We start from the raw sequence: 18,626 nt of genomic DNA on the forward strand, positions 1-18,626 counted from the left end.
GGATCAACACGATTTTAATAATAATCGCAAGTTTTCGTAACAGAACTAACATAAATAACTCAATTTTACAATTCCTAGGTAATATACATATTATGTTATTATATATAAGTTGGTTTACTAAAATTGTGCGAGTTCGGTTCGTTCTATATAATGTAATTGGTTAGTGTCCATGCAATGCTCACACACGAACTCACAGTTATATCTTTGGTTAGCGATCATAACCAGTATAGTGCGATTTAGCAAAAATATTAATATAAAACCAGTTTATGGAGTCGAGAAAAAATATATTTGATCTAAAACGATTAAAATGTCATATTTGTTAAAATTGGTCTTAACTATGTTATGACCGACCACTGTAGGTGTACAATTGCGGATATATCATGATGATCTAACTGATTCACTTGTTACAAAATATGTATACATTGAAATCTGTCAGATCATCAATTTGTATAGGTACACGATGCGGCCAAAAGATTGAATACACTATACTTACAAACAAAATTACACATATAATCTGGATAAAAATTTGCTTATCAACATTTAGTTTTTGTATAACATGTAGGTAGTACTAGTAGTAGTTGTACAAAAATAACATAATAATATCGAGTAAACCTAACTAAGACAAATAATCTAATAAGAAAAATACAATTGTTCTTGAAAAGCCAAAGATGTTTCATAAGCAAATGAAACGCGTGCGAGTCAAGTGTATCCAAACTGTTGGCCAAAAGTATATATCTACATAATATTATAATAATATAATAAATACGTTGTATCGTTGTTTAAATACGAGCTTCGCTGTCGATAGGATAGCCGTTTCATTAAAACGATGAAACAATCAATACAATAGTAGTATTAGAACAAAAAAAAACACACATACATACATACATACATAGTAAAAAAAAAAATAATAAAAAAACACTAAAACAGTCAGTGGTTTCGTTTGGTTGGCGACACAAGTTTCAACAGCGATACGATTGGTGCTTCGAAGGCGATCGACAGGACGAACGCGAACAAGTAGGATACGACGATTTGTCCCAAGAACAATATTGCCTGTGAAACACAATGACGGGGTTAGATGTATTTCTTAATAATGTATCTATTTTAGACCAACAACGATTTCATTTTCCTCCCTTCTTTCAAGGTGCCCAAAAAACACCAGTCTGTCAACTCTCGTTTTTCCTGCTATTAGCGGTACTCCCAAGTTTCCTCATTACTGATTTGGTCTGACCTAGTCACTTCACACATCCGTCCCAGCATTCTTATTCATGAATTCTCAATGACACAATTTTATGTGACAACTCTTTCCATCTCATCCAACCACAGCACATTTTACTCTAAATTTCTTCTTCGATTCCTCCATTATCTTGCCAAATACTTACTTATTTGTTCTCCAAACATTATCGGTTGGTTAGGTTCTAAATTAATAACATTTCTGTTATCTAAATTAACCAAATTTACATAATTCACTGATCCACAAACAATGGACACCAAGGTTCAACGACTTTGCGTATGTCTTTTGGTAGTTCGTTCATTGCTAAATAAAACAAATATGAACTTAACGCTGAACTCCTAATCTCACCAGTCATTTTCGTTTTCACTACAACATACAGTATATTTTCTGCTATTATCTCTTGGCACCAGCTCTTGCAATTTTTTAAAGAATAGGAAAACTACTTGAAATTTCCTTTTTCTCAATGTATTTCTCGTGGTATCTAGAAATACCATAGCACCTAGTTGGTACGTATAACTTGGCCGAATCTCTTTCATCGAAATCCATTGTAAATTATCTAAGTTTATTAGACTCGTTAGACTCTTTGCGTTGTACTTACCACTGTCTCGACCGTCAAGTGAAGCGGACTGTCGCGTTTCATCACAACGTATCTGATGACTATCGGGTGCACGAGGTACGCGCAATACGTGGTTCGGCTAAACGGTATTAATATTTTGCACGACAACAGTTTATTCATGTAACCTGTAATCGGATATAAAATTGGTACTCAGCAAGACAAAAAAAATAATTTTTACCAAGCAACCATTGCCATTTCATGTAATGGTCATTTTATCTATTGTCTATGATTGACTCAATTGCAAATTGTTCTAGGTTCTTTTTTTTTTACCAATTTGAACCAGGCCAGTAAGTATCATAGAGCTATTGTTAATGCCATGGGTTTACCTCCGTTTCCGGTAGCACAAGCGATCACCACCCACGACAGACACATGGCCCACAGGGTGTGACTCAACGACGAGTAAGCTGCTGCGGTTATAGGGTGTAGTTCGATTTGATGCAAACCGAATATCAGACTTGCTAACACTGCGGTGGAAACGGTCCAGCCCAAGAATACTGTCATCTAAAACAGAATGAACCGTTAAAAACCTTTGTTTTCTTTTTAAAATTTAACTGTTTTTTTTATTATACACTTACGGCGTTCATCTTGATTTTACATTCGGTCTTGAACAACAACCAACCGATGGACATGCCGACGAAATACGGTCCCAACCGAGTCCACGGTTTATCATAGATCTTGTCGAACAACGCTAATGGGTCGTCGATGCTGCAATCATATTATACAACGAGATTATTGGATTTAATTTTATTACAACAGTATTAATTAAGACCAAAACTTACTTGGGCATATGTTTGTTGGTGTACGCTATGTAACCTGTTGTAAACCACGAGGCTACCGTGCACAACACTAGTGTGGAGGCCGCAAATTTGAAATACCTATTAAAACATAAAAACGGTGTAATTCTTTGAACGATTTACTATTTTTATTGATGTTGCTTTAGGAAAATTTAACGATAATGTCAAGAAGATAATATTATGTCTTAAAAAAGGTAAATAGACGTTTCGTACAATACATAGGATGTCATATAGAGAAATTCGATGGGTAACGTGTGATCATTTATGTGAATTGAGTTGGAAAAATTCTTGTGTGCCGACTTACCGAGCAGATAATATTAGGAGAATCACACCAAGTATATAGAACTGCGTGTCGTCGGCCAAATACCAACTCCAAAGCATACACTAAACAATGAAAATACAGATTAATACATATTTTATGAAAAATATGTTTAATTTAGAGGTGGAATGACCAGAGGAATAATAAGGGAGAATTACAATCTCTCCTGAGGGGGTGGTTTTTGATTCTCCATGGATTGGTTTGTAGTAATGAATTTTTTTAGACGATAATGGCCTTTACTGAGCTCTTATGAAAACATATTGAGTAACTCTTATTCTCATTGTCTCAAAAAACGGCATTTTATCTTTTTAAAGTTCTCGGCATTCCACGCTCTTTATTTAAATGCTTCCAAACTATGAATATACATACCATATCTTGAACGGGGAATAATGTGTTGATATACAAGAGATTTCTCCACCAATACTTGGGACAATTCAAGTGATCGTCCGTGGGCGGATCGAACACGGAATTGTAATGGAACCATTTCATCGTGAGCTGTACGACACCCAAAGCGAAGAAATACGGCGCAGTCAGTCTGGAATATTCATAAAACATTTAAATAGTGCTCAATGATGTACATAAACGTATAAAAAAAATGGACTGCACCTCCATACACCTCTTTCTCTACCCCTTTCTAATAATAATATAATAATAATTTTAGCTCTCGGATTAAGCTCTCTCTCTCTCTCTCCCTCTATCCTTCTATCCATCGATTTCCTTATAGTTCAACGGTTGAATGTCTATAGGATGTCAAGCAAACCTGCAGAAGCGGTATATTAGCAACCCCACGAATTCGATGCAGTTCGATAGGAACCCAGTGGTCTTGGTTAACTTATCGACGTCCACTTTAGCCGTGGTCCGGAAGTAGAGGAAAGATACCAATAATCCGCTGTAGAAACATAATGTAACAATTGTAAAAACAAAAGAAACAATTTGTTTAGAAATAAATAAATGTCGCCGACAGGTACCTGATGAAAAAGAATGTGTCCACCGAAAACGTGGCTTTGTTGATCAGTTGGAAGATCAGATGTCGTTCGGCCACCGTACGGAATTCCATGTTATCTGAAAAAAACCGCATTTATTGGAATCGATTCATCATAGGAAAGCAAGTGCACGTGAAATAGTTACCAGAGTATTTGAACGATACGATGCAAACGTGGCCCAAAACAATCCAGACCATACTCAATGACCGGAGACCGTGCACCGTCGATATGGTGTCTTCCCCGATCGTCTTGTCGCATATCTGTTTGAGGTTTCTGCGGATGGAGAACGCCAACAACATGTCCACAAACGTGCCTGTAAAAGACAAACGGTACAATGTGAAATAAAGCCCAACTGTCAGAACTTGCAGTCAGAACCGCGTTAATGAATTTGGCGCGGTGGTTCAAGTTTTTATTTTACTTACATGTCATGGGTATAATGTTCGACGAGACCTCTGCGTTTTTTGTAGCTTCTGAAAATTGAGAAAGATCAAATTTATTTCACGGATAGGGTGAATCGGTCGTTGGCGGCTAAAAGCCGACCGGGTTTACCTGCTTCCATATCGATTTTGGAATGTTCAGAGAGCGGTTGCAGTTTGGTGTGACTGACGGCGTACTTGTAATTGTCGAACATGAATCCGTTGATTCTGTCCCGGTTGTTTTTCTCCAAATAATAGTCTAGGCTCGTGCCCAACGCTAAGAGTACCACGGTCAAACATGATATGAAGCTGAAAGAAAACAAACAGTAGTAGTTATCACATAATATACAAAAGCATCGAAGACATATTTAGGTCAACATGTGAACAGTTAGTTACTGTAGAATTGACATCGTTACTCACATGAGCAACCAGAAAATTCTATCCTCAAACACGTTGTAATATTCATGTGGCGACTTAACCTTGGATACTTTAGCTTCGCGTTCCGGGATATCGAGTTGAAGCGTTTGACTGACCATTTCGTCGATATCGGTCTTGATGCAAGCGTAAGGCAAACACAAGCCCAAGTGTTGATACCTCTCCTGAAAACACCATCAAGGAGGATAAAAAAACATTTTATTAGATAAATAAAACGCATCATTGTAAAACTTATAATGTGTTCTCAGCTGAATCGCCAAGTTAAAATAACCTTCCAGTGACTAACAAAAATTGTTTAAGTAACTATAAGGATTGGTTACTACATTCGTCTGATTTTTCAATGATAAAAAGCTATACGAAATTGATATTCGAAATATAGAACGGTCTCAAAAACGGATTTATAGCCGTCAGGAAACACAATTGCAAGATCCTCAGAAAAATATGATTATTTTAGAAAATTTCCGGCATTTTAATCTCTATCTACCTCTTTTCAAGAACTTTTGAATGCTAACAATTATTTAAAATTCAAAACGTGGGTGAACATGGCGAATGGAATTAAGGAAACAATTACACATCGGATTGGGTGTAATGGTTCTTAATGAAGGTTTTAACCTTTCAAAAATGAAATAGAACAGTATGTAACCTGTAACGTTGTCCGTTAGTCGTTACCTACCTGGGGATATGAAGATTTTTATTAATACTGGTAAAATAAACCTCATGATGCCCACACTCCACTGGCAAATAAAATATTATAAATTACCGTGTAGTTGATCGGTGCTTTAAGCGCTATATAAGTCCGGACTACGTTGAAACCGATTTTGAACGGAAGCTCTTGGTCGTAGTGCGATATTTCACTGCACAGGCTCTTCGATCCCAGCCAAAATGTATTTCCCCAAAAGTACCCGCTACTGTAATGTCCGCTGGCATCGGCCACTGGAAAAAAAAAACAGGAAATGGTTAGTTTATTTTTTTATATTTTTTGTGCAAAAATTTGCATAGGCAGTTATCGCCGTATTAAACGTAACAAGTTTTTCTAATATGACTATGTAAATTGACAACATAATCGCAATAAGAACTATTGTAACAGCTATTGCTAATTGTTATTCGACTTGGATTGGCTGACAAAATACATAATTTCTGGTGCCCGAGTTACCCTCAAAACAAATCAATTTCTTTTAAGCCTTGGTCATTTTGATTTATCTTTAAAAAACCTTTCCCGCTGATCGTGGACGACTCTTTCGGGCAATATACTATTATACGCGACGACGGCGATCGAGTTCAATGTATCCTTTTTCAGATGCCGGTTTTTTTTTGTTTGTTGTAAAATTATAGTAATTTTGAATTATCATCGCGCGAGGAGGAAAGAGGAAATGAATCGTTACGAAAACCCAGGGGGAAATGACGAATCCTTCGTTTTTATGACGTGTTAGTGTATGTATGCTGTGTACTTAAGTACCTGTATAATATATGTATGTATTATTAAAACTTGAAAAAAACCGACAATGTACACCAGTACAGGCAAAACGTCGACGGACTAATCGATGGTCGTGAATGATTTACCGTCCGATAGCTGGCGGCAATAACCAATCAGTCATGTGTTCTGGCGGTAAACCGGAGTACACGGCCGCCAGCCTTCGACTTGGCTGTAGTCATCCCGAAACAAAACCCCCCGGACGATACTGACTTTGTTTATTTACATAAACATCTGTGAAATACGCAGGATTTTGTAAAGAGCCCGCTGCTTAAGCCACCCGCCCCCCGGGCTTAAGTCAGGCAGAGACTGCTAGAGTCGCATCTTCAACTGTATTATAATAATATATAGGCTTCGAAGCCAATCTGCGGATGGTATTAGTCCAAAAACTACGCTTAAAAAAATAAAAATGTCCACTAATAAAGTACCTTTAACGGTAAAATTTCTGGTCTATAGACTACATGAAGAAATCAGTTCAACGGCTTAGAAGAGGATATAGTGGGCCCAGACATGAAATTAAAAAAAAAAAACAACCTCTGTAAAAATAATACTCGCTCAACTACGCATCAAAGCTTAAAATAATGTAATAATGCTAGTAAAAAGAATATTTTATGACTTAAAAAAAAAATGGCACTAAAATATTCACATTATACTATACATTAAATATACTCACTTTCGAATAACGAACACGGACAACGGTAGTGCCTTAAGTCCCCCCTAGCCCCTCCTCCCCGTGTACGTTACTGGATATGATGTATCAAAGTCTAGAGATTGACTGCAGTGGTTGTTGTCTGTTTAATTGTTATGACAACGCTACCAGCGTTATTGCCAGCATGCCCGCAAGATCACAACAACTTTATTGCACTCTCAATGGTTTGTACGACAATACATACTTATGTGACTTATTAGCTTTGTTCGGAGTATAATAGATAATAATAGAAATAATATGGTCCCTATTTCCTGACTAAGAATAAACTGTCCCACTAATAATGTAACAATAGTATATCAATATTATGTTGTATAATTATTTGGAAACATCTCTGCGTGTCTGCTGCTTCTACTATTTACACAGTTATTTTGTATTATATTGCGGTACTATAATTTAAACAATTCTCTTGTCCATCATAATAAAAAAACAGTCCCTCTCTCTTAAAAACATATTATACAAAAGTATAATTTTTTTTATAAATTTCCGAATTTTACAATTTGTTTATAGACTTTGATGCCTTAATTATGATCCTCCATTTATATCTGAGCTCAATGTCTTTCAGTCTGGTTCCCTAAAAGACCATATTTTTGTCTTGGGTCTTTTTGTTTTATCTTTTTATTAATAATAGCCAATAGCCCTTCAACATAGTCTGCTCATTCAAATACCAACACAATATTTGTGTTAAAAAATGTCATTTAAAAACTCTCATTCATTACACCAACCTTTTCAACAAACAGTGTCAAGTACTTGACGATTGATCAATAGTCTTAAGAACATCGCGCCACTCTATGGAATTATATTTGTCTGGGGACCTCGAGTAATTCAAACAGTAGAATTTACACAATTATTTTGACCGCTTAATCATTTTCAGTGTCGTATTAGGAAATAGAAACGGATATTATAATATGTAACGTCATGTGTAAAATACATTATAATAACAATAATCATAATAGTAGTAATAATATTGAAATTGTAGTTTAATAATTTCAAAACTCAGCTGTAGAAATAACCGTGGATTTTAAATCGGAATTGAGTAGAACGAATTAATACGTTATTAAAATGTGTTTTTTTAAAAACTATTTTTGCAAATTCGATTTTATAGCGGCGTTGCGATTTGTCTCGGTTTGCACATTTAACAGCGTAAAGCGCTGCTAATTTATGATGTAATTGTTGTACGGGGCTAAGCACTTGTACTAATGTAATTACATTGTAAACAAATACCAACCGAGTTCTGTTTTTCAAGAAAACCCATAGAAAGTATTGAATTTTAAATAAAAGCCCTTCTCTAATGTGTCTAATGATAATCCACAATGGCACCTAACTAATGCAATTAATTATCGAATCATACGACTTTTAGAATTTGACAATTTTTTTAATTGTAAAAACCTTAAATAATCAATTTTTTTATTTTTTGAAATCATATTTTGTATCTTTTCGTCTAGCTCTATCTAATAAGCTTAGAATCAACTTTTTATCTCTTATGGTTTAAGAGAAAATTAAGTGTTTATATTAAGATGTAACAAACAGACATTATCAAATTCAAATCATTCTTATATTTTATATTAAAACTAAGACAAATATTTATCTTCTCACTATTAGTGTGAAGCATTTTGTTTTTTGTTTTCCTATTCACAACAAACTCTTAAAATTATCAACATCAATTTTTTTTTCATTTCAATTATTATACTTACTTGATTTTCTAAAAATCAAGAAAGTACATTCGAAACGCTAACCGTCGACATTGTCTACAGGCAAAACGGTTAGGTTAGGTGAATAGACGAGTAAACGGATGTGCTTGAACGTTAAAAAAAATAACAATAATGTTATACCTAATTTCAGATTTAACCCTGAAACTGTTGTAAACAATTTCAGCGTAATCGTCGTTCATCATACAGAGGCTTTAGAGTGTGGTGGTGGTGGTAGTGGACGTTGTAGGTATAGTACCTAACTATGGACGTTTAAAAGTTTTTTTTAAATATGTTTTATTGTTGTCGTCATCGTGATGAATCATAACAAAAATTAAGTAACTAATCATGTAAGGTAAACGTCATACGTGGTATTTACGGGTATTTATCATAGATCATACTTATTAAAGATTAATCTTTACGAGAGATCTAATCTCCAGCATCAGATAATAGTGTTTTCCAATGCTATGACCGCGTGCCAAGACTCGAAGTCAACACAACAGCTATTGTAACGGAAATTCCCCACAGAGCGTACTTACGGGTATTGTTTCTTTTTTGTTTGCCTTAAAGTTTGCACTGTCCAAGTACGGTTTTGCGTTTTCCGTTTCGAGACGACCACCTGGAAACGATACTATTATATGTTATAGCAGTATTCTGCATCTGGAGGTGGACATGTGGCTAGTGGTAAGACGTGGAAATTTCTCTTTTGATAGACAGCCGACTGTCCGCTGTGGGTCACTGTCAGTGTAATCAATTATTATCCCCATTGTCGCTGTTAGTGCATAATCCGTAGACGATAATAATGATAATATTGAATAACCGTCGAACCGGCTCAAACGGCGTGTCGAAATCGCTATAGTAGTAGGTACCTACTAAAGAGTGGCGTCTCTCATAAAGACACAATATACCACATACCGCTAAACACACAACTGAAGAAAATAATATTACAATTTACAAATAAACACTAGTCCCATGTCGCCAGAAACGATTTGAAACCCTGGGAAAGTAGTAGCAGACTAGTGTAAGATTAATTAACCAGCAAGGTATATTTGCCTAGATCCGTTCCGAAGAACCTACTCAAAGGAGTTTCGTTTCGAACTCCACAAGACTCTCAAATGTGTTCTAATAGCAAAAATATTATTCGACATTTATAGAAAAAAAAAAACGTTCATATGTAGTAATTACTAATTACTAAGCTGGTAATCTGATATAACTGTTAGTTTTGTTGGGTTTAAGGCCTGGGTATTCTTTAGAAGTCCTCTTAAAGTATGGTAGGAGACTCCTAACGCGTTTCCGGGACACTCTGGGCCGTCAGGACTGCGCTTCACATCTGCTCATCACATGGCCTCTATTGTTTTTCCAAACAAGCTTATCGTTTTATCAACGCGTCAGAGCATAATTATTATTTGAACGTATTAACAGCGTACTATTAGTTATGTCAACCTAGCCCAACCTAACCGTTTTGGGCATGCTCAAGAAATCATAGATTTATTACATTCCTACATTTTTTTTATGGTTAGATGACACACATGAACGAAACCAGCCCAGCACCTTAGAAGACCAAGAGTGTAATTGAACAATATATAGTATGTCGCACAACAATGGTCTTTGTATCGAAAGCATTTTTAAATATAACTAATAATTATTTCAATCACTGTTGATCGTTAATTGAACCAATCGAGTCCACGCAAAGACCGTTAGTGTAAAAAATAGAATTTAAATGGAACTCAAATCGATTTTATTAAAAATTAAACTTAGGGTGTTGACTAAACAGGTTTGCTTCTAAGCATCTCGCCTTAGATGAATCTACATTGGTGCAGATGACTAAAAAAAATGTATTTTTTGGTTTTTCAAAAGTCTATACCGAATCTATGCACATAATGTGTGCAAACCGAAGGTTATAGGGTCTTTGACGTTTCCGCACTGCAGATAGTAGACCGGACAAACGGCAAGTTTAAGGTCGCCATTACTCATTGCGGTTACGTGGACCGTATGTAGACACTGTGTTGCGCACAATACCTTTACTTTTAATTAACTTCACAACAGTGGCTCTGTCGAGACCATTGTCGTCACAATCGCTTTCACCGGTTAAATTTCGCAATTAAAATTTAATTAGGTGTGTTTTATTTTTCATTAATGATACACGACAATTATTATTATACAAGGAAGAGCTTGGAGAGCGACCGCCATAACGGTAAGGTTCCAAAAAACGTCGGCCGGCCATTTCGTATGATCGCACAACAAAAACGCATTCAAAGGCAATCGTTATGATACAGCTAATGTTAATTTCGGCTTTGTAATAAAAACTAGATTTTAAAAAAAAATATTTTTGAAAAATTATAAATATTACTTTGGGGAAAAAACACCGAACTGGTTCATTATGAACCCTGTATGCAAGTTGAAATTTCAAAAACGAATGCCATTTAAGGAAAGCGGGTTTTTCCTAACACCATATTAACTTCAATGCGTATCGTCTATTGTTTTTAAACCGAAATGTTTACGGATATCCCGGCACGTGGCTGCCCTGGTTAGGTTATTACTATCACAGACTATACTCACTCGACCGAAAACAAAAGAAAATTAAAAAAAGACTGATAACAGTGTAGCCACACGAATTAGTATTAGTATCAATTATCGTGCAGATATCGTACAAACTCCTTATCATTTATCAATCATAATGTTTAAAATGATAACCGACTACACCTAGATCACCCAGATTCTATTTCTTATTATCCGATCTGCGATATTATTACTATGAAATTTTCTGCTCGAACCCGCGGTCACATTGATTTCGTTTTGAGCCGCGTGACGTCACGGGTTTTGTTTACATGCCGAGTGAGCTATCAGTTTTCATATAATATTATAGTTCTGCCCGTTGTTAATATTATGATCTTTAGGCGTCGCGCCCGTGGATAAACGGTTTATTATCGGATTTTTACATTTAATTCGATTGCGCACTACGGTATTCGCACCCCAAATGTGTGTGTGTGTGCGTTGTGTTTGTGTACCTATAACGGTTTTCGCATATTATAAAAAAAAAAAAAAACAGAACAGAACATTCGGATTTGAAATTCGATCCGGGCCCAACACACGCGCTGACCGTGGTGAGCTGGTGGTGACACGCACCATTCGAAACGGGGTCCTTGTCGTTAATTAGCTACACTTTCGATTTTTCCTATTCGATAATAATAATATATACAAAAATGTTCCACACTGCAAAACTGCTTCCAGACAAATCCGTACGCACGTCAAACCAGACGTTTATCATTTTTTTTTTATATATACTCAAAATATTATATTATTATAGTATTTTTTTTATGTTCCCCGAAAATCTTTTGCCCGTTCTGCGCCGACAACAACCGTCTCGTCGTCGCCCGACCCGGCGTGCACAGTGCCTGCATAATAATATTTGTCATCGGTAGCTGCGCTATTATAGCTGTTGAGATGATGATTATCTAACGCGGTCCTATTGAGAAAACCCTATTATAATAATACTACTACTACAAAAATCTAGGTCTTGTTACATTATGACGTTATCGCACACCACGCGACGATAATGGAACGGACCGCGGCCTAAATACACACGGTTGCGTTGTACGAGTGTGTGAATGAGACGCTAGATCGATTTTCAATTATTGCAATCCATTGTCGACAGACGGTTGTTGATCGGGCGAGATCCAAAGGGCCGCTGCACGGTGTTTGCTTAGCACATCTCGAGCCCAGCAACGACTATAGGTACTGAAGTCTTTATTTATCTTATTCTACTCTTGTTACTGTAATGCTGTACGCATACCACGACTACGAGCTCAAAAATTATAACTGTGAATTAACCGAACGACAATCGTACTCCAGACGAATAATTACGGCACTTTGATTACCTTTACCTTGCCGGTTTTGAATAACTTCCTCGAGTATGGAAGCACTCTTAACGTGTACTCGGTGCAATGTCCCAGAAAAAACATTGAAAACCGCGATGGAAACGATCGACTTGCATTACTCAGTACTGATGAACTTTCATAATTAGTATCGCGGAGCCTATTTTACAGTGGTTACCAAAAAAACATTGAAATGTTTTTAAGTTTTGTTAAAAAATCAAGTAAACGAGTGAAGAAACCGAATTACTGGGCTAATAAATCGTGTAAGCAATTTAAGTAAATAAATCAAGCCAACGAGTAATTACAAGCAAATTAATTGAGTAAACGAGTATATGAATCTGATTAATAAATAAACGTGTAAATATGCCTAATAAATGAGTAAACAAATCGAGTAATTTAATCTAGTAAACGAGTATAGAAATTGAGTAAACAAGTAAGTAATTTAATCTAGTAAACAAAAACAGATCAAAAAACGAGAAACCGAGTTGATTAAACAAATCGAGTAAACGAGTACACAGATCGAGTAATTAAAACTAATAAATGAGTATAGAAAATGAGTAAACAAGTAAACAAATATAAAAAAACTAAACGAATAGAAAATGAATCTACTAGACGAATAAACAGAGTAAATTAGTAAAAATGTAGAGTAAACGAGTAATTAAATTGAGAAAATGAGTACATCGATAAAAACCTAAGCAACGAGTAAATAAAGCATACAACAATGTTTTAATAAGACAAATTTTGATTCTACTGAAGAAAAGTGTTAGACAAATTTTGAACTCATTCCCCACCTATAAAACATAGTATTCATGTTATGGGATTAATTATTATAATAAACAACTCTATGGTTATAGACCAGTAAGAAGTATTATGACTCTAGAGAAACCGATCGGTTAATGATATTAATTATCAATAAACACAGCTATAATTATCTTATAGTTTTTTTTAGGTTGTTATAAAAGACTTGATGGTTGTTGTAATGGTATTTTTGACAAAACAAGTACATACGCTAGATCTCCGTCCAACCTAAATTTCAAAGTCCAAAAACTAGATACCCAAAAGAGGAAAACAAAGAAAACGATTTTATCCGTACAGGGGAAAAGTGTAAATACTATTTATTTGTAGATTCGTGAGACATCTGTATTACCTGAGAATTAATTATGAATAAATAAATTAAACAATTTTTATTATTTTCTAGCGAATATTATTGTACCGCGTCCAAAGTTTAAACAAAAGCTAATATGAAGATATTTTTATGGATTGTGATTGGTAAAAAGAGAACTTCACATAAGCCGTTGGGCAATTTCTGAGCAATGAACATTTACCGTGACGCAAAATATCTCACGATACTATTTGTTGACCTTCAACTTAAACAAATAAGCATGTTAAAATATTTTTATAATGTGAATTTCCGATTGACCGATTGCAACGATCTAAACTTATTCTATGACTACATTCTAACTAGGTCGACAGTGGCAGATCATGTGATTTTCACAAGAATTTTTCGCAGGGTTTCCACAGCAAATACTTATAATATTATGTCCAATGATCTCCATCGGTGAAATTACTTAAGTACAGTTGGCCCTGACGTTCGACAACGTAATTCCTTGATTGCTGTTGATTTTTTTCCTTTTATGCCACTATTCCCAGCCTATCTAGTAATAATAATAATAATATACGCCAATACGGTAATGCAATATTCACAGAGTATTTGCGGAAAATAATAATAACATTGTTGTTGGCAAAGTACACGACAAAATATATTATTATAGTATCAATGGCCGAACAACACAATGTGGCATATGTGGCACATGAAATGTACATTAACGACGTTGATACAATAATAATTACACTTGTTAAGAAAACAAAAAAAAAATGTTTAAGTACATTATTCGGTGTATTGTTTTTACCTACTGTTTTTCTATAATATGTATTCTGTTATTGTATGTCCTCTCAAATGTCTGCCCTAGGCTTTGGCGCAGAAGCCGTTTTGGCTTGTGTTTAATTTTGTTCTTTTCAATTTCGAATAAGGGGAAATTCAGATTTTTTATGGACAGTCATAATAAAATCACACATATACGATCATTATTACAGTAGACGAACCCGCATGGCACATGATAGAGAGTGATTTTTGATCACAATAATAAGTGTTTGTTGAGTTAACATATAAATTACTTAATATTTTTGGATAATGTTTAATACTATTTCGTTTTATTGATTAAAGCTTTTTAAAAGTATACTCTCGTCAAAAGTAATAATATAGGTAAAACAAGTGACTAGTGATTATTATTTAATGTACACCTTAAAGTTTTGCGATAGTAGCTTTATGCGATTTTTAGTGGAAAAATATACTACATGGTTCATTCACAAACTCACTATTGGCATACAAACTGCGTTTAAAGGGTAGGAAATTAAAATGGTGTAGTTGACCGAACAGCCGAGAAAGACAAATGAAGAATTCCATATATGTATGTATTAGTTATTGCGTTAAAGTCACTAGCTCATAATTATTATGCGCCTTGGCAAAGAGTAATCTACCACCCAGCCAGCTCTGGACGAAAACAAATTCAATTAAAAACATATATTACAGGTAAGGACAAAAAGATCCACTGTCATAGAGACACATACAAACATTATATGTCGTTAAGAATTATTTTGTAATTTTAAAGAAAAGTTTAACAACAAATCCTAACTTTTTCTGATTTTGTTTAAATTCAAGTTTAGAATCTCGTTGCCCGATACACGTGACGGTTTTTACAATTATGTTGGTTCATATTGTCACCCTGTTTTATTTTATACGGCCATCACTTTTTAATTAATCAAAAATTAATGTTGAAAATTAATGCATAAGAAAACAATTAAATTAAAAAAAAAATCTATAACCTTTGTCTAATCAAATATTTTTATACATATACTGTAATTATTGTAAACTTAAAAAGGAAAAATGCCCACAGATGCGGTATCTCCACCCTATACACCCTATACCTTGTAAAAATTAAAAACGCCGAACAAATTATTTTTAAAAAAATGTCCTTTGTATCGAAGCGTTTAAATTTACAATTTATGAATTATCACTAGCAAGTCTTAACGAATTTTCAGTTTTTTAATTTATTGTTCTTTCTCTGCACTCTTATTAAAATTGATAAAGTACTTATATCAATGTTAGTAAACGAATTTTTAGAGACTTAAAATATATCAATCAAAGAAAAAAAGCAAAATAATCAAATAGTCAACTGTAGTAATATAATATAGTATGCTCACTTTTGTAAGCCCACATTTTGCCTGTCCTTAGCGCTGCCTGGAAGAGTTCCATGTGCGTGGCGCAATCGGCCGTCAACCTGGACGTGACGATGGGTTCGTACGGGTCCCAGAACCGAAACAGCTCTTCGGGTCGGGTCACGTTGCCGGCCGGCCATCCCCGGCGGTAGCTGGACGACTTGACGTATTCCGGAAACTTGACCACCCGTTGGACGACGGGACTGGTGCCGGCCGTCGCGGCGTCTTCACCGACGGCCGCCGAGTCCTCGACGCCGTCGTACTCTTCCACCGAAGACGTCTTGGCGGCCGACCCGCCGCCGGACGGCACCACGGCCGCCTTGTTCTCAATCAGCTCGTCGGGTAGTTGGCCTACGAGCGCGCCGGACACGTCGTCCCGGCCGCCGCGCTCCGAGTCCTCGAACACCACCGTGTCCTCCAGATCTTCGTACAGATCTCCCAGGCGACCGTCGTCGGCAGCGGCTGCGTCATCCTCGGCGCCGCTACCACCGCCGCCGCCGCCACTGACACCGTCACCACCGCCGCCATCCGCCGCGTCTCTCTCGCCCGAGTCGGCCGGTTCGTCCAAAGGGTCCGGGCCGACGGTTATGGCGGCCGGGTTGTCCGCCGCGGCCGTTGCGACCGTAGTGTTAAGGGGCTGCAACGATGCCGCGACGTCCGACGGTTCGTCGGCGGCCACTGTACCGTTGACAGCCACCGCCGCCGCCACCGTGGACGCCGTCGTCGTCGTCGTCGCGGCCACCGGACCGGCGGCGCCCCGGCACGAACGCAACGCCAACGCCAAAACGATCAACCGCCAACAAAACGCGTTCATAGTGTTTTCGATTTGTACAACAATCGATCAGTGGGTTTTAAATTCTACGTGTGTTGTTCAAATTGGACTGGTTGGTGAAAAAAAAAATTGTGAAATAACGATAACGACGCTAAGTATGCACCGGCATGTCGGCCAAAGTCAAACTGTTCGGTGCGGTTCGCATGAATGGACTAAAGACGGGCTACCGGCAATATTTTGTCTGTGTTTTGGGAAACTGCACGCGGCACGCGGTACGCAGAGGGAGGCGGCTTGCCCGAGTGGGGATGGCCAACAAGCGGTTTTCGCCAGTCATGCCCGAGCCCAAAGTCTGCCGTCAAGTGACGTGCCGCGACGATTGTAACAGAACTCTATTGTAACAAATAATAATATTATAATGCTAATAGTTTATGTGTACCTAAACATTAAAAGTCGGTGGATAATAAATATTTTACTGTAGTTGCCAAAACCAAAAAAAACCATCTTATTTTCTTATTGTTGAGCGATGAGTACCCAACTACCCATTGAGTATTGGAATTTTTTGCAAACCAAAAAAGAGTAAAATAATACCGTGATGACTTTATTTCTAAGAAATATTTAGAAAAACGATTATAATATGACATTGTCTTTAAAATGTTGTTCTCTTATATTTTAATTTTTGTTTTTGCTCTAAAACTATCATGGTCCGTGTAAAACCCATTCTGCGTAGTGAAGTTCTTTTGGAAAGAACTCTGTTGACTATTTATTTTGTTTGTTATTTCAACAACAAATTGCGAAAGTATTGTATGTTTGTAAGTATATTTTGGTCTAGTCCTCTAGTACTAGACCGTGTTGAAAATATACTAGCTTCTAAGTTGCATTTTACCCATTAATATCTAAATAAGTAACCACAAAATTAGCTTATGTTTAAATTTTAAATACTGAATAATAATATTCACTAGAAAATAGTAAAAATTGTTCAATTTATTTATTCTTAAATGATTTTCAAGATGTATTCTGTATTTCCAATCATAAAAATACTCGTTTTAACAATTTCGTTTTCAGCTTATATTAGTACTCTTTCCGATTTTGTAGTTCCTAATGATAATAATCATCGTTCATTAAATTAAACTTATACATTACTTACTGACAAGTTGCATTATCAATTTTCAGAGGTTTTTCTTATATTGGAAAAATGGTAATTATCTTCTTTAATTTTTAGGCTCCTTAGATTGGACAGACGTCCTTCATTCATGTAATAATATTGATATAAATGTTAAACAATTTTACTATCTCCTATTATTTGCCATCAACTTCTATTTCCAAAAAAAAAAATCCTAATTCGGATTTTGATTTGGAATCCTGTGACGACAGTGTCCAGTCCATAAACATATTGTAAAATACATGATTGTGCAACATTGTGCGTACTACTTATTACCTGTTCAAAAAGGGTTCTCGTTTAAAGTTACAGTAGACATCGTTTATCAGACTCATTATGGGACCAAAGCATTTGAGTCCATAAAGTGAATGAGTCAACAAGACGAAAGGTCTAAGAATACAAGGATTGAAAAAAATATATTATTCTTCAATGCGTTGAAAAAAATAAAACCTTTTTTATTGTTACAACATTTTATTTTATTTATTAAGTGTTTTTTTGAAACGATTGTTCTGTAAAAATAGAATAATTAAAGTTTCTAAAAGGTAAATCGCAAAATCAATCATTTAGAAAAACATTGTATTATTATACAGGGTTGAATAATATATTCAGTTGAGGTATTTAAGTTTGTTTAATATATTAATGGCAATGTAATGATGCGCATCATTAAATTTCATCTCAATGGGAATCAGCTTTTTCAGAATCAACAACTTTAAATGTACCGCCGAATCTTATAATTATTTGCTGTTATCTAATTATGGTTGTCAAGTATAATTATCATGCATTGTATGCTTTTGGGCTTGACGTGAAAATGTTCTAAATAAAAATAGTAGCTAATTTGTTTTTTCTTTGTCGTGACGGTAATTGCACATGTACTTAAGTCCAAGTACT

General features: G+C 35.8%; 1 protein-coding gene across 1 annotated transcript; it reads right to left on the reverse strand.

Annotated features, from left to right (window-relative positions):
- Nucleotides 1-251: 251 nt before the first annotated feature.
- Nucleotides 252-16,624, reverse strand: LOC126840537 (nose resistant to fluoxetine protein 6). The gene is made up of 15 exons (XM_050576367.1): nt 15,796-16,624; nt 5,555-5,727; nt 4,780-4,958; nt 4,493-4,668; nt 4,366-4,413; nt 4,089-4,256; nt 3,929-4,022; nt 3,721-3,849; nt 3,330-3,495; nt 2,946-3,025; nt 2,627-2,722; nt 2,423-2,552; nt 2,174-2,348; nt 1,830-1,972; nt 252-1,050 (listed from the first exon to the last, which is right to left on the reverse strand). The coding sequence occupies exons 1-15, from the start codon at nt 16,622-16,624 to the stop codon at nt 928-930; spliced, it is 2,709 nt and encodes a 902-aa protein (XP_050432324.1). The 3' UTR covers nt 252-927.
- Between the last annotated feature and the right edge of the window lie 2,002 nt (nt 16,625-18,626).

Source organism: Adelges cooleyi, unplaced genomic scaffold (genome assembly GCF_023614345.1).
Source record: "Adelges cooleyi isolate 19-005CV unplaced genomic scaffold, UGA_ACOO_1.1 ACOO_flye_CR_arks_rails_tigmint_CR_PRNA_108, whole genome shotgun sequence".
Classification (NCBI taxonomy): Eukaryota; Metazoa; Arthropoda; class Insecta; order Hemiptera; family Adelgidae; genus Adelges; species Adelges cooleyi.

Excerpts from the sequence above, each read along its gene's own strand:
- LOC126840537 (XM_050576367.1), bottom strand. The coding sequence starts at position 16,624 with ATGAACGCGTTTTGTTGGCGGTTGATCGTTTTGGCGTTGGCGTTGCGT. Across the intron at positions 4,257-4,365 it reads GAACATTATACCCATGACAT|GCACGTTTGTGGACATGTTG; the intron begins GTAAGTAAAATA and ends TGTCTTTTACAG. Across the intron at positions 2,349-2,422 it reads GTAAAATCAAGATGAACGCC|ATGACAGTATTCTTGGGCTG; the intron begins GTAAGTGTATAA and ends ATTCTGTTTTAG.